The following is a 21,341-nucleotide window of genomic DNA, read 5'->3' as shown; positions in this document are numbered from 1 at the left end:
ACCGTCAACTTTGCTGTTCAAACGGCTTTGCAATCTGGTGCAATTACGCACAGCGCCACAGTAGAAATGTTTTAGAAGAGAAGACAGTCAAGATTGTAGATTAGTGTCTAGTTCCCCCCCCCCTCCCAAGTTTGTCTGTTTTCTGGGTATAATTACGGTAATTGAAGATACCCATCAGAGAGTCCTTGGCCCAAAGCCTGAGGAGAAGTGGGTTTGTGCCCACTGTGATAAAACTGCGAGTTGTGATTTTACCCAGCATTCCATAATGATGCAACAGTGGAAACACTTCTCATGGAGGAGAGCCCTTTACTTCTTTGATCCATTGGATGAAAGGAGGAGAGCTTAGTGAGTGATGCTTTGATGATTTATGTAAAACCGCTTGGAAAAGATGATTCTCCAGATGGGCCTGAGGTGGACCAGGAAGCTTGGTTTCAAACTGAGACTTCTCTTCCCCTGGCAGGACTTTTGCTCAACAGTGACAGCTGGAAATAGGAACACCATAACCGTGGCACATTTGCTGCATTTCTTTCTCATTTGACTTGTAACGTAACACCTATCTCCAGCACACCCAGCCTTTTAAAATGATGAATCTATTTTGAAGTTCTTTTCTGGCCATACAGAGCTATGCACCAGCACCGTTTGAGAACCCTTTCAAATTCGTGAGAAACTGTAGCTTTGTGTGCTGTAAAAGCCAATCGATCCATCACCAGTTTGTTTTCTGATAGAAAAAGGTACTGCTGAGAAGTGCTCTTGAATCTGAATGGGAGTCTGTCTCATTGGAAAAGGATTCTAGAAATATGTTCAGATCCGTTACTGCTTTCTTATTTGCTCTTAGCATTTCTTTCCTCCCCAAAGATGTATACTGATTCTTGCGTATTTTACGATTTTTTTTTGTCAGTGAAATTGATTTTGATCCCTTTAGTTTGTTTTTAATGTTTTACCTGGAATGCTAGAAGTTACCACTCGTTGCCCCTGCAGTGTTGGGAAAGAGACTGTTCATAGCAGGTAGAAAATCCCATTTCCTGTTATCATCTGGCTCGTGTTCTTAGGGTGAGGGCCGTGCATTCTCACCATTGAGGTTGGACTCTAGGGCTCAGGCACAGTGGATGAACCTCCTTTACTTAAATTCTTTGTAATGAAATGTTACATTTTAGATCCAAATTCCTCATTTTTGTTGCCTATTTTGGTTAGCCCTTTTTTCTCACAGCTTTTTGTCATATATTTAGAAGCATGGTAGCCATCCAGCGTACTTTCTCTTAAAGAAATGAGGTAGAGGTGAGGGGAGAGGCCTCGGCCATCCCTCAGTGGGAAGGCATATGTGCTCCACGCCAGGCAGTTCTGACAGCAAGTAGATGGTTAGGTTAGGCGGTTTCCCTCCTGTTTCCCAGACCCCTCCCCAAGGGTCAGCCACTGTTTGGGGCACAGTTGGATTGTTAGAGCATTTTAGAGACTCGTTTTATTTACCTTGGTGGGGACAAGTCATGAAATCAGAAGCAGAGCCTCGTGCTATGACTGGGCACATCTATTGACCGGCTGGTTCTCACTGCCACCCTCCTAGAGGAAGGGGTTTGACTACCCAGGAGACTGCATAGGTTAGGAAATGAACTCACATGTGAAGCACAATGTCATGTCTATGAACTGAAGGTTTCTAACGCTCCCAATGACACAGACCTCTCTTAACCCTAGAAATGAGGGGCAGCTGGGAAGGGTCTAGTCTGGGTGTCCTGGAAGGTTCTTATGAAACTGACCATAAACTGTAGTATTTCAGGTGGTGGATAGCTTACTTAAGAATGGACTCTACTTTATTAGTTCACTGTGATGGTAACTCGGAAGATTTTTTGAGATTATTTGATATTAACTTTACTGAGCACAAGATTCTTACTATCTGTAAACCCAAAACACTGTGTCAACGTATTTCTAGTTAACAATTTCCTCCTTATGAAAACATACCTAAACCATGAAAATAACAATGTTGGTATATAGAAATATTTATTGTTCAAGGTCTGTAATTGTATTTCAAAATTGATGTCGTACTCAACTTGTGAAGGGTTCTGTGTTGTCAACAAGTTCAATTCCATGTGGCTGACACTCTCAGAGTGTAAGGGACTGCTTTCCAGTCACAGCGGGGAGGACCTGACCTCTCCGTGGGGCATGGCACTATGAGTGCCTGCCCCGACCCCAGGAAGTGGCCCAGATGTTCCCACCAGGTCACACTACACTCTGTCATGGCATTGGGAAAGGCCCCTCTGTGTTACAGGAGCCCTGGTGGTGCAGTGATGTAGTGCTTGGCTGCTAGCTGAAAGGTTGATGGTTCAAACCCTCCAGCTGCTCCCCAGGAGAAAGCTGTGGCTGTCTACCCCTGTAAAGATGACAGCCTAAGGAAGCCCTCTGGGGCAGTTCTGCTGCATCCTACAGGGTTGCTGGGAGTTGCGTCAACTCAGAGGCGCACACCAACAAGAATATGGGTTAAGGACGTGACATTCCCTGCCCCTAAAGTCACATATGTCTGAGGCAAATAGGCAGGCGATTCCCTACTCAGAACAAGGTGAGCAGAGAGCAGAGACAGTGTTCTCAGATGCAAGCACATTTTCCAAATGTCAGGAACAAAGCTGCTTAGAAATCAGGTCCACAGAGTGGCTATGATACTGTAGAAAGCAACGCGGAGTTTTCTAACAGCCTTGTGTCCGTTCAGTTACCTCATTTTTCTTTTTCCAAATGCATCCTATTGGATCTGGAATAGATCATAAATGTCGTATACTGAGATTTGAGACTGTGTTGATGGGACCATAAAGGTGAATTTGTCGCGTTCACAAATGGCATCTCGGAGTAAGTAACGTCACCTGGTGCATGTGAAGGTGGAGTCTGCGACTGGAGTAAAGGCACGCTTGTGTTGACGTCCCTCTTGGCGCACGTGGCTCTCCCTGTGGGTGGCTGGCTGGGTGGAGAGCCATTGGATCCCGACTGTGTGCTAGTTGTCTGTTTAGTAGCCGAAAGGGGTGTGGTGGGATGAAGTCAGAATATGCTGCCATTGATGTGTCACGGACTGTACCATTGTAAGGCTTCTTCACACATATATTATTCTGTATGTATATCTCAGACCCCAACCAGGAAACTAGCCTCATGTGTGTCTTTGACATTTATATTTCCACTCAAAATATGTACTCAGTGTTTATTTTCTCAAAACAGACTTTGTTAACTTAGGAAATATCTCCAAGTGGAAACGTGCTAACTTTTTCTGTAAATCTTAAATAAAAGGTGCTGTTCCTTCCTCTGACCCAGGACTGGTCTGTGTTTTCTGTCTTTCTCTCCATGCATTTTTTCCCCCCTTGTTTTAGCTTTTCATTTTGCTCCAGCCACATTGAGGGAAGAACATGGGTTGGTGGGTAGAGCCCTGGGTGAGCCCCACTCGAGCCCCTGTTGAAGACCGCCTTCCTTGCGCCTCGGTCTGTCTCATCAGGCTCAGCTGTGGGCAGCCATGTGGACTGCTCGAGGAGCAGGGCCCCTGCCCAACAGTGCGGCCTCCTGATGCTCCGGGGCTCCCTGAGCGCTCCCTCCAGGCTCACCTGAGAAGTGCTCACCACCTACCCTTGACTCCTTACTTGGTGGGCGTGCTAGATTTGGGGGTTGAACTCAGAGCATTGCTTCAGGTTTCCTTCTTTCTACTATTCTTTCCAAAATTATAGTAGGCAAGCTGGTGGGTGGGTGGGTGGGTGGGGGCTGTGGACCCCCACGGTTCTGTCTAGCTCGCCTCACAGTGGCAGAACCTGAACCCACAGGCGATCCTGCTGTAGTGCAGTGCGTAGTAATGCTGTGATCCCTCACTGTCTGGCAAAGGTGAGCAGATCCATTTGAAAGGGCCATGCTTCCTTAAGACCTTGTGTTACTAAGTAGTGTGTCAGATGCCCAAAAGAAGCAGGTCTAGGACGAGCCCACTAGCCACCTGGGGCCAGTGAGAATCAAGAGAGGGCTATGGAGATGCCAGCTCCTTACTGTTGGCCACCTAAGAGAAGTGAGGTTGAGGACAGCTGGACAGGTGAGAGGAGGGGACAGCGAGACAGACGGCAAAGCCCATTGTAACACGCAACCTCCTGTGTCGATGGTTTTTTCCCTATAGCTTTCTGTCATTTTCATGAAAGAACCTCACTGATACGGCCTTAGAGTTGGTTGGACTAGCTGATGGATTTTGTTGTGTGTTTTTTTTTTTTGTTTTTTGTTTTTTGTTTTTAATATATATGTAGCCCAATTTTAGTTTCTAGGTTTGTTGTGGTTGTTAAGGTGTTTAGGAGATGTAGTGTATTCTTTCACTCTCTTTCTATCTCCAAAATTCAGTTCTCCTCATTGATTGTCAAGGCTTAATAGCAATTGAAAACCAAGCATGTCTTTAGTTTTGTGGTGGTGTTTTTTTAAGAGTACGCCGAGATTGATAGATGAGGTTTTTTTTTCTATTTTACTGAACATCTATCAATACTGCTTCAGGGCACGTGAGGTTGAGGGATAGCTCAGGCTTAATCTCTCTGAAATGGAGGAAAATATGAAAGAAAGGAAATCCCTCCCACTGGCAAGACACTGCATTTGTGCCAGGAGCCCCTGTCTTTCTCCTAGGCCTTCACTTAATTCAAATGGTACCAAAGTCGGCAGATGTCGGTCACCTTGCCTTTTCTACCTCACCTCTCTGATGAGGCAGAGCGAGTGAGGTGTGTGTGAGCTGTCGATAAACAAGTAGGCACTGGGAGAGAAAAGGAAAGCAAGGCAGCTCTGACTCCAGCTGTGGGGAGGCTGGGGCCCCAGGCCTGACCCCTTTGGGCCGGTGCTCTAGACTGTGGGGTGCCTTTGGAGACAGCTCAGTTTCCATTCTGCCTAGGAAGCACTGTGCTTCCTCCTGTCAGGTAGTTGGCTATAACATGCTTCCCTTCCCTTCAGGTAGTTGAACCTGAAGAGATTGGATAAGAAAAGTCAATTCTCAATTTGGAAAGCAGCCTAGAACAAATTGGGTATTCATCAGAGTACATTCATTTTCAAGGAATCCCACGCTTTCCTATCCATATAGGCACTAAATAAGAAACAGAATGAAGTTCATTGTTGAGGTCCCTACACAGCTTAGCTGACAAATTGTATAGGCTGTCCATACACAGAAAATAGCTAGGGATGAAGAGTGTGTGTCTGAGGCTGTGTCATGCCCGCTGCTCGCCACGACTCAACTGTCTCCCACGTCCTTCACCTCCAGGTCTCAGATGGCGCTGGAGACGAGCCCTCGGAGTCCCCCTATGAAAGTGCAGATGAAACACAGACCGAAGTGTCCGTGTCGTCTAAGAAGTCCGAACGAGGAGTGACAGCCAAAAAGGAGTATGTGTGCCAGGTGAGTGCACAGGTTGTCGCCGGGTAATGGGCATCTGCTTGGGGTATGGGGTGAAGCGGTGTATTGCTTTTCCCACTAGACGTCCCCCAGCCACCCGCTTCCTGAGCTTGTTTAGAAGGGATTCAGCTACCGGTAGAACCTTTGCATTATGCTGCCCACCACTGACCTCAGGGTCAGCAGTTGGAAACTACCAGCTGTTCTATGGGAGAAAGATGAGGCTTTCTGCTCCCGTAAAGATTTACAGCCTCAGAAACCCTGTACAGGGCCGCTGTGAGTTGGAACCAACTCCACGGCACATAACAACAACATCATACACACACACACCTCTGTGCTTGTAAAAGTACACAGAAAGAGTGTGGTTGGAAGAGATGAGGTGCAAGCTAGCAGTGGTATGGTGTGTTCCTGCCGGCATGGACAGCAGGCAGACTGGCTGACTGGCATGGGCTTATGGGTTGAGATAGCCATCGCTAGATCTGTGCCCCACATTAGGGGTCTGGTCCCTGTTGGGAAGGCTGCTGTGTGTAGTGGTTAGGATCTGGGCCAGTGTTCTGGTTCTGCTGTGTTCTCACACTAAGACCTTAGGCAGGTCACTTTGCCTTTCTGTGCCCCACACAGGTCTCCCGAAAGTCCCATCAGCCTGTGTAAAATGCTAGATAGTGTCCACACAGGGAGCTTGACACCAGTAGCTGTTTTTGGATAGCTTTGCTATCTGATGACAGTGTGCCATGGATTCTCATAATTCTCAGATCTAATTGGAAGCATCTTAAATGCATCCTTGGGGCTTTAGGTCTGTTTCCTGTGTAGTCACTCTTTAATGTGATGCTGTCCTCCCTGTGGGCTCTGTGCAGGCTGGAGCAATGTCAGTCTGTTTCTGTGAGTAGCTGAGCTGGGACATGCATTGCTGTAGACGGATGGATGAAGCCATCTCCCTTGTAGTAAGTAAGAGGAAGCCATATGACCTGTCACTGACCCGTCTCTTCTGTCCCCACAGCTGTGTGAGAAGACCGGCAGCCTCTTGTTGTGTGAGGGTCCCTGCTGCGGGGCTTTCCACCTTTCCTGCCTCGGGCTTTCCCGGAGACCGGAAGGGAGGTTCACCTGCAATGAATGTGCTTCAGGCAAGTTCTGCTCTTGCTTTCAGGGTCCTTTCCCAAGAGGAGATAGCTGACTGTGAGCCGTCATTTTGGGCCTCAGTAGCGTCTCCCCCAGCTCCCCACGTGGAGTGCTTTAGTCTCCGTTCACAGAAATGTCTGCTGCTTCCTTCCTGCCACAGACCTGAGGTATTAGCAGATCCCTCCATGCTCAGTCTCCCAGGAGCACATAGCCCTGCACCGTAGGCTTTCCCACTCTGCAGTGGTGCTTGGGTTTTCTTCCTTAGTCCCTTTTCTTCGTGTGCTAGTGCCCCTAGCAGGTCAGCTCAGTGTGAGGCGACGGGGCAGCTAGTAGGGCTTGGAGTGTGAGGACCTGCGTTAAACTGACTGCAGCTGCCTCGGCCTGTGACCCCCTGGACCCCGGGGTTGTGTCTGTGAGGCAGCCGTCAGACACACAGCCACTACATGGAAGTGAGGATAGTTACCTCTGCCTAGACTCTAGGGCCCCATACTCCCTCCCAGCCCATTCAATCATCACAGAATGCTAGCATGTTTACAAACATGCCTTGTGTATCTGAGCTTCAGCCACAGATCAGACTCCTGCTGAGTGCTGTTTTCGTTCTCCAGCCACATTCCTATATCCAAGGTCTCCCTTGGCATAGTGAGGTGAACGCTGGGCAGATAGACGCCAACTGTGGCCATATCTGTCTCCAGTGGGCCTGAGAAGTCCTCCTGATTCTCACTGAAACTGCCCTGGCATCAGAAGGCATCTGGGGTCTAAGAGAATTCCTCTAAACCAAGGTGGTATACTAAAAAAACACCTCCCGTATGGGTGCTCCGATTGCCTCTAATGATAAGTGAGTTTTCACTCCTTACAAATGGTCCCTTGCCATCATTGGTGAGCTGCTCCCAGGTGAGGAGTAGAGAAAGGTCTTTTTTCAGAGGCGGGGTCCCGTTCTTCAAGCTTCGCGCTGATGAGTGTGCGCCGGCCCCTGCCAGTCTGAGTAGTAAGACTTTCCTGTATTTCAGGTGAAGCTGGAGCTCAAACCGCAGCAAGGTAACCCTTGATGGCTGGATTTTTTTCTGAAGAATGCTGGGACTAGTCAGCAAGGTTGGAAATAGAGCCAGTCGCTTTAGCAACACGGGCTTCCTCAGAAAGAGCTGCTCGAGACTAGGGTTTTAGGAACTGCAGTTTAATTCGTCTTTGCATTTCTCTCTCTCTCTCCCCCTTTCTTTAACCCTTCGTTAGGGATTCACTCGTGTTTCGTGTGTAAGGAGAACAAGACAGATGTTAAACGCTGTGTCGTGTCTCAGTGTGGAAAATTTTACCATGAAGCTTGTGTGAGAAAATACCCTCTTACTGTATTTGAAAGTCGGGGATTTCGTTGTCCTCTCCACACTTGTGTGACCTGCCATGTATCAAACCCTTCAAATCCAAGACCATCCAAAGGTAGAGGTGAACCTTTGACAACATCAGTATTTGTGTAAATGCAGTTACATAGGCTCTTTGCAGGGGTGGGCATGGTAGCTAAGTGGCTGGGTGGTCGCAGAGGAGCTCAGCTTCAGTTTGGCTCTAGAGTTAACAGTTGTTTTCGGTTACTGACTTAACACAGACTGGCTTCGTGTTGCTCTTTACCAAAGGACCTACCCCTGCCTGCCCCATTCTCCTCAAATACCACTGTAAAGATCCTTCATTTAGAGAATAGGGGACCTTTATATAATGCATTTTTCTGGTTTTAATGGTTATTTTATGTGTAAGTAAAGCGTTTTAAAATCAAATAACATCTGCATTATTTGGTGTTGGGTGTGTGACATTGAGCAGGGTAGGTTATCTTGACACAGTGGTTTTAACTAGAGGCTAGTTTGCCCTCCAAGGGACACCTAGCAATGTCTGCAGATATTTTGGGAGCATCTTCTGGCACCTAGAAAGTTCTAGTGTGGCGCTGTATGATAAGCACTGAACTGCTAACCACAAGGTCGGTAGTGCTTCAAACTCACCAGCCACTCCTCAGAAACCCTGTAAAGAGTTACTGTGAGTCAGAACTCAATGGCACTTAACAACAAGAGCTGGCATCTAGTAGAGACCAGACATGCTTTTAAACCTCCTGTGTTGCACAGACCTACAAAGAATGTTCTAACCTGAAGTATCAGTAGTGGCCAAGCTGAGAAACACTGACTTATTTTAGAACGTTTGACTTTTTACTTATGTTTCTTTGCAGCGCTTTTGTCTTGAGGAAATATATACTCTCATGACATCTATCAAATGTACTTTGCCCTTCCCATCCTTGATATTTTTTCCCTCAGGTTCTCAGACTTACTGCAGTACTAACTTTACAAATCTCTAGTGACTTAGTAACTGCCAGTGGTCTTGTTCACTGTAATGGGATCAGCATGCTTTTAAAGATTCTCTGGTGGGGCCTTTTACAGCATCTGTGTCTACTTCCAGGTAAAATGATGCGGTGTGTTCGTTGCCCCGTTGCCTACCATGGAGGGGACGCTTGCTTGGCAGCGGGGTGTTCAGTGATTGCATCCAACAGCATCATCTGCACGGGTCATTTCACTGCCCGGAAGGGGAAGAGGCACCACTCACATGTCAACGTGAGCTGGTGTTTTGTGTGCTCCAAAGGTGAGGCCCTGTGGTGGGTATCTGTGTAGTACGTCACTCACTCCGTGGCACACAGCTTGACCACCTTGACTGGGTAGCATGCTGTTTACAGCTGCTTTTTAGCTCACAAATCTCTGGTAGTGGCGCCAGTCCTCATCTAGACTCTGTTGGTTGCGATTAATGATGTTTTCCATAGTTTCACATTTAGTAGTTTATCGGAATATTGCTCAGTTAACCATGATTGTTTTAGGGAATTCTGGGAAACGATGATGGGGAAAGTTGCATTGGCCTTTGTATTAACCCAGCACATGAGAGTTACAGAATCCTGGGTATGATTCAGGGGTGTAGTGGTTGTTATGTGGGAGCAGGTACACCTGGTGTCCCTGGGGTGGGCTAGTGCTAAGCCTGTCCTCTTTTGCAGGGGGGAGCCTTCTATGCTGTGAGTCCTGCCCGGCAGCCTTCCACCCTGATTGCCTGAACATCGAGATGCCTGATGGGAGCTGGTTCTGCAATGACTGCCGGGCTGGCAAGAAGCTACACTTCCAGGACATCATTTGGGTTAAACTTGGGAACTACAGGTGTGAGACTTACACTCATATGCTTAGTGCTCTGTCTTCTCTTGTTAACATGTGTTCAGTTCACTCTAGATTAAAGTAGTTAAAGTAATGAAGTGATTGCTGCTGTCTCTGAAGAGTCTGTGAACCCTGTTTTTAATATTTATAATAGATGGTGGCCGGCAGAAGTTTGCCATCCCAAAAATGTCCCCCCAAATATTCAGAAAATGAAGCACGAGATTGGAGAATTTCCTGTGTTTTTCTTTGGGTCTAAAGATTATTACTGGACACATCAGGCACGAGTGTTCCCGTACATGGAGGGTGATCGGGGCAGCAGATACCAAGGAATTAAAGGAATTGGAAAAGTCTTCAAAAACGGTACAGAGATAGAAAATATATAGAGTTTTCCACAAAGAAAATGAAAAAGTGCTCTCTGGGTACAGTTTGTTAATCCTTACTTTTGGCTTTTGAAAATGTGATCTCTGTAGAAATTACTAGAGTAACCATTCCATTTGTGCTTTTAAATGAGAATAAACTAAGTTTGTAGATGGATTTGTTGAGGCAAAGCATACTTATGGCTAACTTATAATACTGGTTTGTGACTAACTTGAAAGCGCGTTAAGTTTTAAGAAACTGTTCTGAGTGTGAATTCACTGACGGTTTCCGAGTTTGCGCTCACGTAGACGGAGACCTTGGGGCCTCCTTCTGCTCTGTAGAACTTGGATACCAGGGCTCGTTTGTCCCTCAACGTAACGTTCACCAGACTCGGATCAAGAGCCAGGGGCCTCACTTGATGCTAGGTGTAGACAGGTAGGGGCAGAGAGGACAGTGTGATGTGGCCAGCTGGGCAATGGGGAGCTGCAGCACACCTGCCACTAAGGGAGAGTGATGCTTTGTCATGAAAAAGAGGCCAGCTCATGGTGGGAGTGGGCCTGTCTCAGTCCTTAGCACAAAGGTGGCAATAAACAAGAACCAGTTAGCTTCAGGAGATGTCCAGGCAGAGTGAGGGGAACAAAGAGCTAGACGAGTGTGTCTGTCCCCTGCTATTGTTGGCTGGAAGCAGTGAAGTCCAGCCTTAACCAGTCTGCAGCCTGCTGGTCTGGGGTCCTGTAGAGCCGTCTGCTTTGGCCTGCAGGGTGGGCCCCCACTGATGCCCACCTTTCAGGAGATGGAAGTCGCTGACTGGTTTTGGCTTGAACCACTTGTTCACTTCACAGGGACCTCTTCCTCTTTAAGCAGAGTGAAATTATGTTTTTGTTTTCTATTTTAGGATAGTGATTCCCAAGTAAATGCCTAGTACTTGGTCCTAAAATCCCAGTGGAGGATGGGGAACTCTAGGGAACCCCAATGCCGCAGAAACCTGCCCCTGGGGAATCACCACCAGGCTGGTGCCCACCAGCTGCTGAGGGCGCTTTGAGCATTGTTCTATTTAAAACATCTCATAGCACTGAAAATGAATCCGTGGAAATAAGAAAAACATTTATAGTGAAATGAAAATTTAAAATAATCTATTAAAAATAGTTCTTCAGGTAGCTGTATTTATTGATTAAAATTCTTACTAGTATCTCATTGATGGTTTAGCACTTCAAGAAGCTGAAGCTCGTTTTCGTGAAATCAGACTCCAGAGGGAAGCCCGAGAGACCCAGGAGAGTGAGCGCAAACCCCCACCATACAAGCACATTAAGGTGACGTTGGGAAGTACTGGATTGTACACGGAGCTAGGCAGGCAAGCTCTGCTTCCCCAGGCCGTGCCAGTGAGAGACCCCAGAAGCCTGGGCAGGTGCAGACAAACAGCACTGCACTGTCTGTGGGGCAGAGGCCAGGGAGGCAGTCAGGGGTTTTGCTTTGAAGCGAGAGACATGATCTGATTCCATGCAGTATGGAACGACAGTACGGGCCTGGCCACCTGGAGCAACAGGGACTGGTCACTGGGTGCTGGAGACCAGCGTCGGGGGAAGATGGGTGCCTGATTGCTTTTTGGACAGTTGTGTACAGGCCTTGGGCTGGTGACTGGTACAGAGTAGAAGAGGAGGGAGGGAAAGAGACAAGTGAGCTCCCATCTCAAAAGACAGGTGCCCCTGGCTTCCCACTCTCATGGAAGTCTGTGTTCCCCTCGTCATCATGGTTACCTGGCTCTTCACAGGCAGCTGCAGCTAGAGTCCCACACTGCTGTGTCCGGGCTCCACACCCCAGTCCTTAGCGCAGCGGGCTTTGCTCTCCCAACTAGGGCCACGGTGAGGACCCGGGTGTAAGACTTTTGGGATGGAGTCTTAGAAATGGAATTATTGAGTCAGAGAGCATGAGTATTTGTAGACTTATTTTTTTTTTTTAAAACCTTTTTATTGTTATTTGGATGAAAGTTTATAGAGTAAGTTGGTTTTCTATCCAACAGTTATGATACAGTTTGATTCGTGACATTGATTCGTAATCCTCACAATGTAACAGCGTTGTTCTCACTTCCTCCCTGTGTTTCCCAGTTTTATTTGTTCTTTCCTATTTCTTCCTGCCTTCTGCGATTTGTATTTGGGCAAATGCTGCCCTCTCAAGTCCCTATGTATGATTGGTTGGTCTAAGGCTGTGTGGTACCTCCCTGCGGTTACTATTCACCTTATAGGCATGTCTAACGTTTGCCTGAAAGTTGAGCCATGAGGGTGAGTTCAGTTCCAGGCCTGTGGTTTTGGACTCTTGAGACTCATTTCTAGATTATTCTCTTAAGGGCTGCATCAGTTTGCATACCAACAGTGAGGAGGGCATCTTTGACCACATCTTAGAATGACCTGTTTCCGCTGTAGTTGTTTGTTGAAATTCTCTCCACTCTTTTTACTTCCTGTAGTCTTAAGCTGCGAGGAGCTCTGGTAGCATAGTGGTTACGAATCGGGCTGCGAGCTGCAAGGTCAGCAGTTTGAAACTACCAGCTGTTTTCTGTGGGAGAAAGATGAGGCTTTCTGCTCCCGTAAAGATTTACAGCCTCGGAAACCCTGTACAGGGTTGCTATGAGTCGGAACCGACTCCACGGCACATACCAACAACAACAACAGTCTTAAGCTGCAGGCTTCACATGGTGGGAGTGGGCCTTCCCACCCTGTGCTGTCCTTGGGGCCCACCAAGTGTTTGCTGGGCGCCTGGGCAGTGTGTACTTGCCCACACTTCCTCTGCAGTCTTACCTATGTGAGGGTCGTACACACTAAGCTAAGCTAAAGTCCCCCAGACCAGGGCTGCCCCAGCACACCTGTGCTAAGCGGGCAGAGAGGAGCTGCTGCCAGGACTGGGTGAGGGGCTGTTCTCATGAAACATGTCCCCACCCCAGTGTCCCACCTGGGCTGTGATGCTTAGAAACCTCCTGAATGGACAAGGTGCTGGGTTGGGCGGGACTGGGCTGGTATAAAGAAGCCCTAGGAGCTCTGCATGTGGTGTGCGGGTGACGGCAACGTATTTTTTTCTCTTGCAGGTGAATAAGCCGTATGGGAAAGTGCAAATCTATACCGCTGATATTTCTGAAATTCCTAAGTGTAACTGTAAGCCCACAGATGAAAACCCTTGCGGCTTTGACTCCGAGTGTTTGAACCGAATGCTGATGTTTGAGTGCCACCCCCAGGTGTGCCCTGCGGGCGAGTACTGTCAGAATCAGTGTTTTACCAAGCGCCAGTACCCCGAGACCAAGATCATCAAGACGGATGGCAAAGGCTGGGGCCTGGTTGCCAAGAGGGATATTAAAAAGGTGGGCTGTGGTGGGCTTCCTCCACCCATTAAGACACTGTGGTTCAATTAAGTATTTAGCCACTTGGATTTGTATATTGTGTGTTTGTGTTCATGTCAGATGGTCTTTTTAAAAAAACTACTGAATGTTGTAAAACAATAGGTTAAGTGACACATCGATCAAAGTATATAATTTAAGTGTCTTAAAACGTGGCCTTAGAATTTTGAGGTCTCCTTTAGGAAAAGGCAGATTGAAAAGGAACCATTTTTCTTAACCAGGATGATATAGCAAACAGGCCAGAATGAGAAGGACAGTCCCAGGTAGGCCAGAACATGCGGGCTCAGATGTGGCCCTTCCTGGTCAGGTTAAGCCCGTTGTGCCTGGAGACAACGTACACTGACTTGTTTGTTTGCAGCCTACTCTGCAGCTAGGGCCAGGGCAGCATAGGCGAGGGAGAACGAACCTCAGATGTCCCTCTCGTCAGTGCCGGCCGGAGACTGCCTTGAGTCAGACAGGCCCAGCCAGCTCTGTTCATCCACCTACCTGTGTTGTTGGTAGATCCGGTCCGTTTCGCTTTCTAGTCTAATTCTTCCCCATCCTTATCTCTCCATGGGATGTGGACATCTGACCCGTGATTTAGGGAATCTCACGCAGGGCTTTCAGGAGACCAGGAATGTCGGAACCAAGGGCCAGAATGTGGCTGCTTCAGGCATACGTGCATGTAGTTTTCATTGACAACTTTTATTTGTTAAAAAAAAAAATGTATAACGTCATTTAAGTTCACTTCACCTATGCACTCTGATGGTGTTATTTATATGAGCCGCATTCTGGTTGGTCCTGATGCTGGGACACTGAGAGTGGCTCAGGAGATGCGTCACCGTCGTCATGTTGATTTTCAGGGAGAATTCGTGAACGAGTATGTGGGTGAGCTGATTGACGAAGAGGAGTGCATGGCTAGAATCAAGCATGCTCATGAGAACGACATCACCCACTTCTACATGCTTACCATAGACAAGGTAGGGAGCCGCACAGTCCACTGCTTTCCTCTCAGGGACAAGTCAGCACCACCTGTCACCCACAGCAGGCCAGGGACGCCCGCCAAGGGGGCTCGAAGCACGGTGCATAAAACTCGAGCGTACACCTGTGCTTGTCGGATGGCTGTTCCAGCCCAGTCAGCCTTTAGCATGGTGCTGTTGGACCCATGTGAGCTACATGTTCAAGATGCCCCTAATCTCACTCATGTACAATTGTGAGGGTGGTACAGGCCTGAGCAGTGTTTCCTTCTGTAGTGAGTAGGGTTACTATGAGTCGGAACCAACTCGATGGCACCTAACAACCCACATGCATGCTTTTGTGAATTCATAAATGTGATACTTCAAGTGGCCTTTTAAGTGTCTCCCCATTGCCCTGGTGTGTGTCCTTCCTGTCCACTCAGGAGTGCACATATCCCTGGGGGTTTGAGGCACTGGGGTACATGGGTCTGCCCACTCTTTTCACTTCCCAATGGGGAGCCTGCCCAGGCTGTGGATGTGAAGGGACCCGCCAGGTGGAAGGCTGGGCTAGGCTCTGGAGACAGGTACATGTCTTTTGTCACTCCATCACTGTCCTCAGCGCAGTCTGCCAGCCCTGTGGGCCAGCCCTCTGCCTTGTCCAGCTGTCAGGGTCAGGGCTATAAAGTGAGATGCTGTTGTCCTTTTCATTTCCTTAACTGCTTAGGAATTTGATGAACATCTTGCATCTCCTTTGGGGAATTCTGTATGTCTCTGCCCACTTGTGATTGGGTTCATGGTCTTGCTCTTGTCTGAGAGTTTCCTGTGGGCTGTGAGCACTCGTCAGCAATCACATGTGATGGGTAGGCAGGTCGCTTCCCTGTCCTCCCCTCACCGATGCTCACCACGGCTCGGTCCTTTCCACGTGGTATCGACCTGCCCACAGCGAGCAAGAGAAACGGGACTGGTTTGGGGGTGTCTTGTCGAAGTGACCACGGGACACCATCGTTTTCAGTACTACAAGCAACTTGTGTCTTCTGACAATTGCACTTTTAAAGTCCTCTTTTAAAGTGCTGGTACTCGGGCGGTCAGTGTGGTTTGAACCTGGCTTCTCCCTTTGCAGGACCGTATAATCGATGCTGGCCCCAAAGGAAACTACTCGCGCTTCATGAACCACAGCTGCCAGCCCAACTGTGAGACCCTCAAGTGGACAGTGAATGGCGATACACGAGTGGGCCTGTTTGCTGTGTGCGACATTCCTGCAGGTACCACAGCCTGGGGCCCCCACTGCCAGCGCCCCATGCAGCCAGACCAGAAAGGCTGCGGGCAGGCAGGTCTCAGGAGCCTTCATCCTGGTTTTTGAGTCTCAGCTTTACAAAGCAGACTGGAGAAGCTATGGTACCCAGTGTCTCCCTGGCAAACTCCCAGAGTGGAGCTGCTCCCTAGGGCACCTGAGGCTGAGTCTTTCCAAGACAGCAGGCTGCCATCTCTGCCTCCAGAGGAGTGGCTGCAGCCTCAAACTGCCGACTTTTCATTTTGCGCCTGGGCACTTGACCACGGCACCATCAGACACCTGCTTCTTTGGTTTTTGTCAAAGGAAGTTCAGTGCTTTACCATACCTTATGTCCCCCACCTCCCCAGGGACAGAGCTGACCTTTAATTATAACCTTGACTGTCTGGGCAATGAGAAGACCGTCTGTCGGTGTGGAGCCTCCAACTGCAGTGGATTTCTGGGGGATCGGCCAAAGGTACATCTTTACTGCTTCATCTGTAGACAGGCAGTGGAAGTGGCTGCCTCCTAGGGGACTTGGTGCCGTGGGTGGAGTGTGGGGTAGTCTGACCTTTGGTCCTGGTCCTGAGAGCCCGTCCACCTGAGGTCAGTGGCCGGGACTGACCAGGCCAGGAGGGACCACCTGGGCCGATGCTGACTGAGCCTCAGGCCACAAGGAAGGCCAGTAAAAGCTGTGCAAGCTGGAGGCTCCTTGGAGCTTCTGGCTCAGAGAGCAAGGATCTGCTCTCAGGGGGGCTAATGCCTCCCTGGGGGGGGTCATGGAGTCTGCGCTGAGACTGCTTGTGTGGGGTGAGAGCCACTGCACCAGATGATGGGACCTTAGAAACTCCTGCGCCCTGCAGGAGGAGGCCTGGGGCAGGCACTTTATCTGATGAGGCTGAGAGAGAAGGGGCTGGGCTGGCAGGGGGCGTGGGGAGGGGGAGAGGGCTTGGTACTCACTGATCTGACCCACACTGAGTGTGGATGAGAGGAGAAGGGAGGTCAGTGCCCACTGACCTGGCCCCCACTGGCTGGGGATAAAAGCGAGGGCTTTAGGCAGCAGCTGGGTGTAGATTGGCCAGGGGAGGGAGGCTGAGTTTTGGGTAGGAGGCTGTTGTGGGGAGTGGGTTCGTTTTCTACCACACCGTGGGTGTTGGGGGTGACTCTCCGTTGGGCCTGGTTTGCACAGTTGGCACAGCAAGTAGCTTCTCTAGTGACAGACAGGGATCAGTCCACAGTGTAGAGGTGAAGATTGGGGGCTGGGCTGCGCCCGGGGCAGTTGGCAGACCTCTCTTGGTCCCAGCCCAGTGCTCAGACTTCTGTGCTCGACACACCCCGCCAGGAGACATTCAGGAATGGCCCCATCTATGCCATAAGAGGAATGTCTCTTGGGTGTCTGTCCCTGGACCTTGTCATGATGCTTTTCAAGTCATTGCTGCTTCAGCCGAGGGGGTCATGTTGGTCTGTCACCTTTGATGCTGAGGTCTCCCAGGACTCAGGGTGCACCACGTGGTGTGGGTGGCTGCCCATGGCACTGGATGTCAGAAATATTTGTGTTTGTTCTCTGCTGTGCTCGGCACTCTGCGACTAAGAAAACACCTCTTGAGCGCCCGACGGGCTTGGACCCCGTGCCCCGAAGTGCTGAGAGCCCCCTCTTCTTTCCATGTTAGAATGTCTCCAGCGTCTGCGATTTCTGCCCCTCCACTTTGGTCTTGCACTCACGTGGGGTAGTTTTGCCCTCCATTACTGCTCCAGGCAGTGCCATTCTGTCCTTTACGGTAACTGGATCTCATTCTAAATTCTAGACCTCAACATCCCTTTCTTCAGAGGAAAAGGGCAAAAAGATCAAGAAGAAAACCAGAAGACGTAGAACAAAGGGCGAAGGCAAGAAGGCATCCGAGGACGAGTGCTTCCGCTGTGGGGACGGGGGCCAGCTGGTCCTGTGTGACCGAAAGTTTTGCACCAAGGCCTACCACCTCTCCTGCCTTGGACTGGGCAAGCGGCCCTTTGGTGAGTGGCAGCCTGTTCGCGTTCCCTGTTGTGAGCTCACCTGGTCACTTGGTAGGTCGCAAACTTGATGTCCTTTGGGAGTGTGAAAGCCCGTGGCCCAGGGGAGTAAATATTCTCTCTGCCCCAGCAGCCCAGTGTTGTTAGTTTATGCGGGGTATCGGAATTGAGTCCAGAGGGTGGACCGGGAGAGATGCAGGCCCATCTGCCAGAGCAGCCACCTGAAGTCTCCTGGGCTGCAGGATCCTCTCTGCAGCCTTGGTGTCTGGGAAGTAAACGTGCAGGTCATTGGCTGATGGGAGACCACAGCCTGGCCATTCATCCCCAGGAGGAAGTGGGTGGGCTCAGATCAGACACCCACCACCCAGTTCAGATACCTTGGCCAATGGTGTAAACTGTTCATTGCAATCTCAGAAGAAAATGAAGACGTCCTTGCACAAAAACTTGATCCCCACCCCCAAAAAAAGTCAAGATAAGTTTGTCTATAAAAAATTACAATATTTCAAGAAGGTGGAAGCTGACAACCCCACACCTAATGAAGTGCCAGACAAGTATTTGCAAAGGGCTTGTTAAAAGTCAGCCCTACCTAACAGAGGGGCAGGCATAAGTGTTCATAGAAACGCCACCAGAGTGACCCATGGGCCCAGGCTGAGTTGAGGTTGGCCAGGGTGGAGGGTTTGAGCTGGTGAACTGTGTTCTCCCTGGGAGGCCTAGCCCTGGGCTGTGAGGTGGGGTCAGGGCTGTCCCCGTACACAGCCTCCTTGGCCTGCACATGTCCTGAATGGTCAGCAGTGTCTTGTTTTCGTTTACATCATTGGATTGTTGTTGTTAAGTGCCGCCCCATAGCGACCCTGTATAGGGTTTCCCAGGGGCATCTGGTGAGCTTGAACCGCTGACCTTGCAGTTCAAACAGCTTTGCAGTCTGGCACATTAACCCACAGCGCCACACCAGGAATCCATCATTGGATTGGTGGTGGTGGTGGTTGGTGGTTATGTGCAGTGGAGTCGATTTCAACTCATAGCGACCCTGTACAGGGTTTCCGAGGCTGTAAATCTTTATGGGAGCAGAAAGCCTCATCTTTCTCCTGCGAAACAGCTGGTAGTTTCGAACTGCTGACCTTGAGGTTCGCAGCCCGATTCGTACCCACTACGCTATGACAGTGTTGAACAGTGCGGTTCCATCATTGACACCTGCTAATGTTTTCTGCTCCGTTGCAGGGAAGTGGGAATGTCCTTGGCATCATTGTGACGTGTGTGGCAAACCTTCGACTTCGTTTTGCCACTTTTGTCCCAATTCTTTTTGCAAGGACCACCATGATGGGACAGCCTTCAGCTCCACACAGGACGGACGGCTCTACTGCTCGGAGCACGATGGGGGGGCTGAGTCAGTCAGAGGCACCAAGACGGACAAACCCTGCCCAGAACCAATGAGGTGGAAAGGGAAGAGGAAGAGGAGGCGGGGTTGGCGCAGAGTCACTGAAGGCAAATAGCGCCTGGTGGCTTGGCCAGATCCAGGGCTGCGTGGGGCGGTCAGCCTTTTGGGTAAAGGGCTGGCTGCAGGACCCAGCCCTGCCCCCACAACAGATGGACAGGCCCTCGGGAGGGAGCGCCTTCCTCACCACTGAGCCACCTCAGCAGCATCTGCTGCGTCTGCACTGATGACCACTGTGAGCCACACAGTTCAGAACGTTCAGACAAACCGGCCTTACTCCACAGCTCCACAGCCACACTTGAATCGAAGAAAGTCAGGGTTCCCTCCCGCTTTATTTCTCTAGGTTAAAGTTATGATTGAAAATGAACTGGTATATGAAATTGTTTTATCTCACCTGAAACGTATAGCGTAGTAGTTTTTCTAAAGCATTGCTTTAACTCTTTAATCAGGAGAAGGTTCTTCGGCTCCTGTAGAGTGTCACCCTCCTCACTCAGATGAGACAAGGTGAGACCTCTGACCTTGGCCCTTGCGTCCTTGGAAACCATGGTTTTAAATCATTTTGTGTATCTGGAAACAACTGTGTGAGATTTTTGTACTAATGTGAAGTTTTCCCTCAAAATGCTTCCCTTCCATCCTAGCAAGCAGCTGGCCTGGGGCTCGGTGAGGTGAGTGGGGGTGGGGGTGGGCGGGGTGGCTGCCGGAATCTGCCCCTCGCCTTCTCTTCCAAGGATGGGAACTTCTGAAGGCACTAGCTCCTAATCAACATTTTGGGGAAATACGTTGTTATCTTCTCTCCACTTGGCTTCTCTTTACTGCTCTCCAGCTTTTATCTTAATATATTTTGTTGGACTCATGTCACAAGCCATCACCGACTGAGCCGTGTGTTTCCTGAGGTGGCCCTGTGCCTCCAGCAGCATTGATGTTTGGAGTCAATGAAAACTGGCTTTGGCGGATTGTGTTCAGCTCTGTGGGCATTTTAGGAGATAGGATGGGGCTGGTCTGGGTCAGGCCTGCATTGTCTGCCTCCCTGGGGGGGTGCCCAGGGAAACAGGCACTCCTGAAAAACTGTCTTTTCAGAGCTTGACGGGAGTTACTGACATGTAACGCTGTTCCAGCTCATGGAACCCTCAAGGGTCCGCTTGTGAAAAACTGGACTTGTACTGATTTCCCAGACGCTCAACCCGGGCGCCACCTGCTGGCGGGCACATGTGGGTGTCTGCTCCCCAGCGGGGCTCAGCTGACACTTACTTCCGTGTGAGATTTCAGTGATCTGGATTTCCCAGCCCCATGCAGTGACATATCTGAGATATCTGAGTTTCTGGGAAAGACTTGATTCTTTATTCAGGGTTCCTACTGGCCCTGGGAAGTGTGGAATATCCTGAGGAAGGTGGGGACCAGCATATGCCTTTGCCCCTCAGCTGAGCCCCCTGCCTCCATGAGGGGGGTGGGCAGGGAGTGGGAGTCACACTCAGAAGCAGGTGCTGTTTTTCCAGCTTTTTCTTCTGACAGTAACCTATGGAGAACCTGTTTTGCTGAAAAGTTTACACAACTCTCTTTAGTAGCCATTCTGAGAACATCTACTGAGGTTTTGGGTCCATTTCTCTCTCCTTATTGTATCTTGTAAAATTGTAGTAAATCCGTTGGGCTTAAGACTCTTGATACAGCTCATTCTCTGGTTTTATGACCCCCCTTCTCTGGAAAGCGGTGGACCTCATAGGCCCTGTGGCCTCGTGGGAGAATCTGTGTCCATTGTTTGGGTCCCTGGGGAACGGGGAGCCCTGGCATCTGGGACCAGCTTCTTCCTTACGCACTGACTCAGCTGTGCTGCCTGACTGGTGTGAGAAGTAACCATACGCAGGACCAAGAAGAACAAAAAAACTCGGAAAACCCAGTTCCCTTCTAAAGGTGTAGGCTATATCCCTGTGGAAACATCCTCACATAGTTCTGTGAAGTGTGCTGGTCTCTCAGAACTCGGTCCTTTCTCAAAGGGTCTAGGAGAACATGACACCACTTGGCAGAAGGTGTGTGTGCCAGATGTACAAGCAGATAAGGGGTCTGAACAGGCACAGTGCCTAGGTGGCACCTGAGGCGGCCAGAGGTGGAGCCTGTACCACAGTGAAAACTTCTAACATGTAAGCTGGGGTTTGTACTTGTCCACGAGCTCTTTTCCTCCCAGGTCAAGGAATGCTGCGTTGGTTTGCAGTACACTTAGACTGTATTTGACGTTAGTAAAAATCTTGTGAGTTTGGACTCACGGATATATTTCCAAATTTCTTCTTTTATGATCTTTCTGAAAGAAATACTGCAAACATTATTTTAGATACGTGGTTCCCATCTCTAAAA

General features: G+C 49.5%; 1 protein-coding gene across 1 annotated transcript in view; it reads left to right on the top strand.

Annotated features, from left to right (window-relative positions):
• Nucleotides 1-19,056, top strand: part of WHSC1 (Wolf-Hirschhorn syndrome candidate 1) — a 70,314-nt gene extending 51,258 nt beyond the window's left edge. Inside the window, exons 9-21 of the mRNA XM_006874102.1 lie at nt 5,225-5,356; nt 6,348-6,471; nt 7,694-7,894; nt 8,891-9,070; nt 9,471-9,627; nt 9,776-9,981; nt 11,185-11,288; nt 13,052-13,321; nt 14,200-14,316; nt 15,413-15,554; nt 15,931-16,037; nt 17,365-17,569; nt 18,785-19,056. Coding sequence (XP_006874164.1) covers nt 5,225-5,356; nt 6,348-6,471; nt 7,694-7,894; nt 8,891-9,070; nt 9,471-9,627; nt 9,776-9,981; nt 11,185-11,288; nt 13,052-13,321; nt 14,200-14,316; nt 15,413-15,554; nt 15,931-16,037; nt 17,365-17,569; nt 18,785-19,056 — 2,217 coding nt within the window. The remainder of the gene's footprint in view (nt 1-5,224; nt 5,357-6,347; nt 6,472-7,693; nt 7,895-8,890; nt 9,071-9,470; nt 9,628-9,775; nt 9,982-11,184; nt 11,289-13,051; nt 13,322-14,199; nt 14,317-15,412; nt 15,555-15,930; nt 16,038-17,364; nt 17,570-18,784) is intronic.
• The last annotated feature ends 2,285 nt before the right edge of the window (nt 19,057-21,341 follow it).

Source organism: Chrysochloris asiatica, unplaced genomic scaffold (assembly GCF_000296735.1).
Source record: "Chrysochloris asiatica unplaced genomic scaffold, ChrAsi1.0 scaffold00262, whole genome shotgun sequence".
NCBI classification, from domain to species: Eukaryota; Metazoa; Chordata; class Mammalia; order Afrosoricida; family Chrysochloridae; genus Chrysochloris; species Chrysochloris asiatica.
Note: the sequence above shows the minus strand (reverse complement) of the source record. Positions and strands in the feature narration are given on the sequence as shown.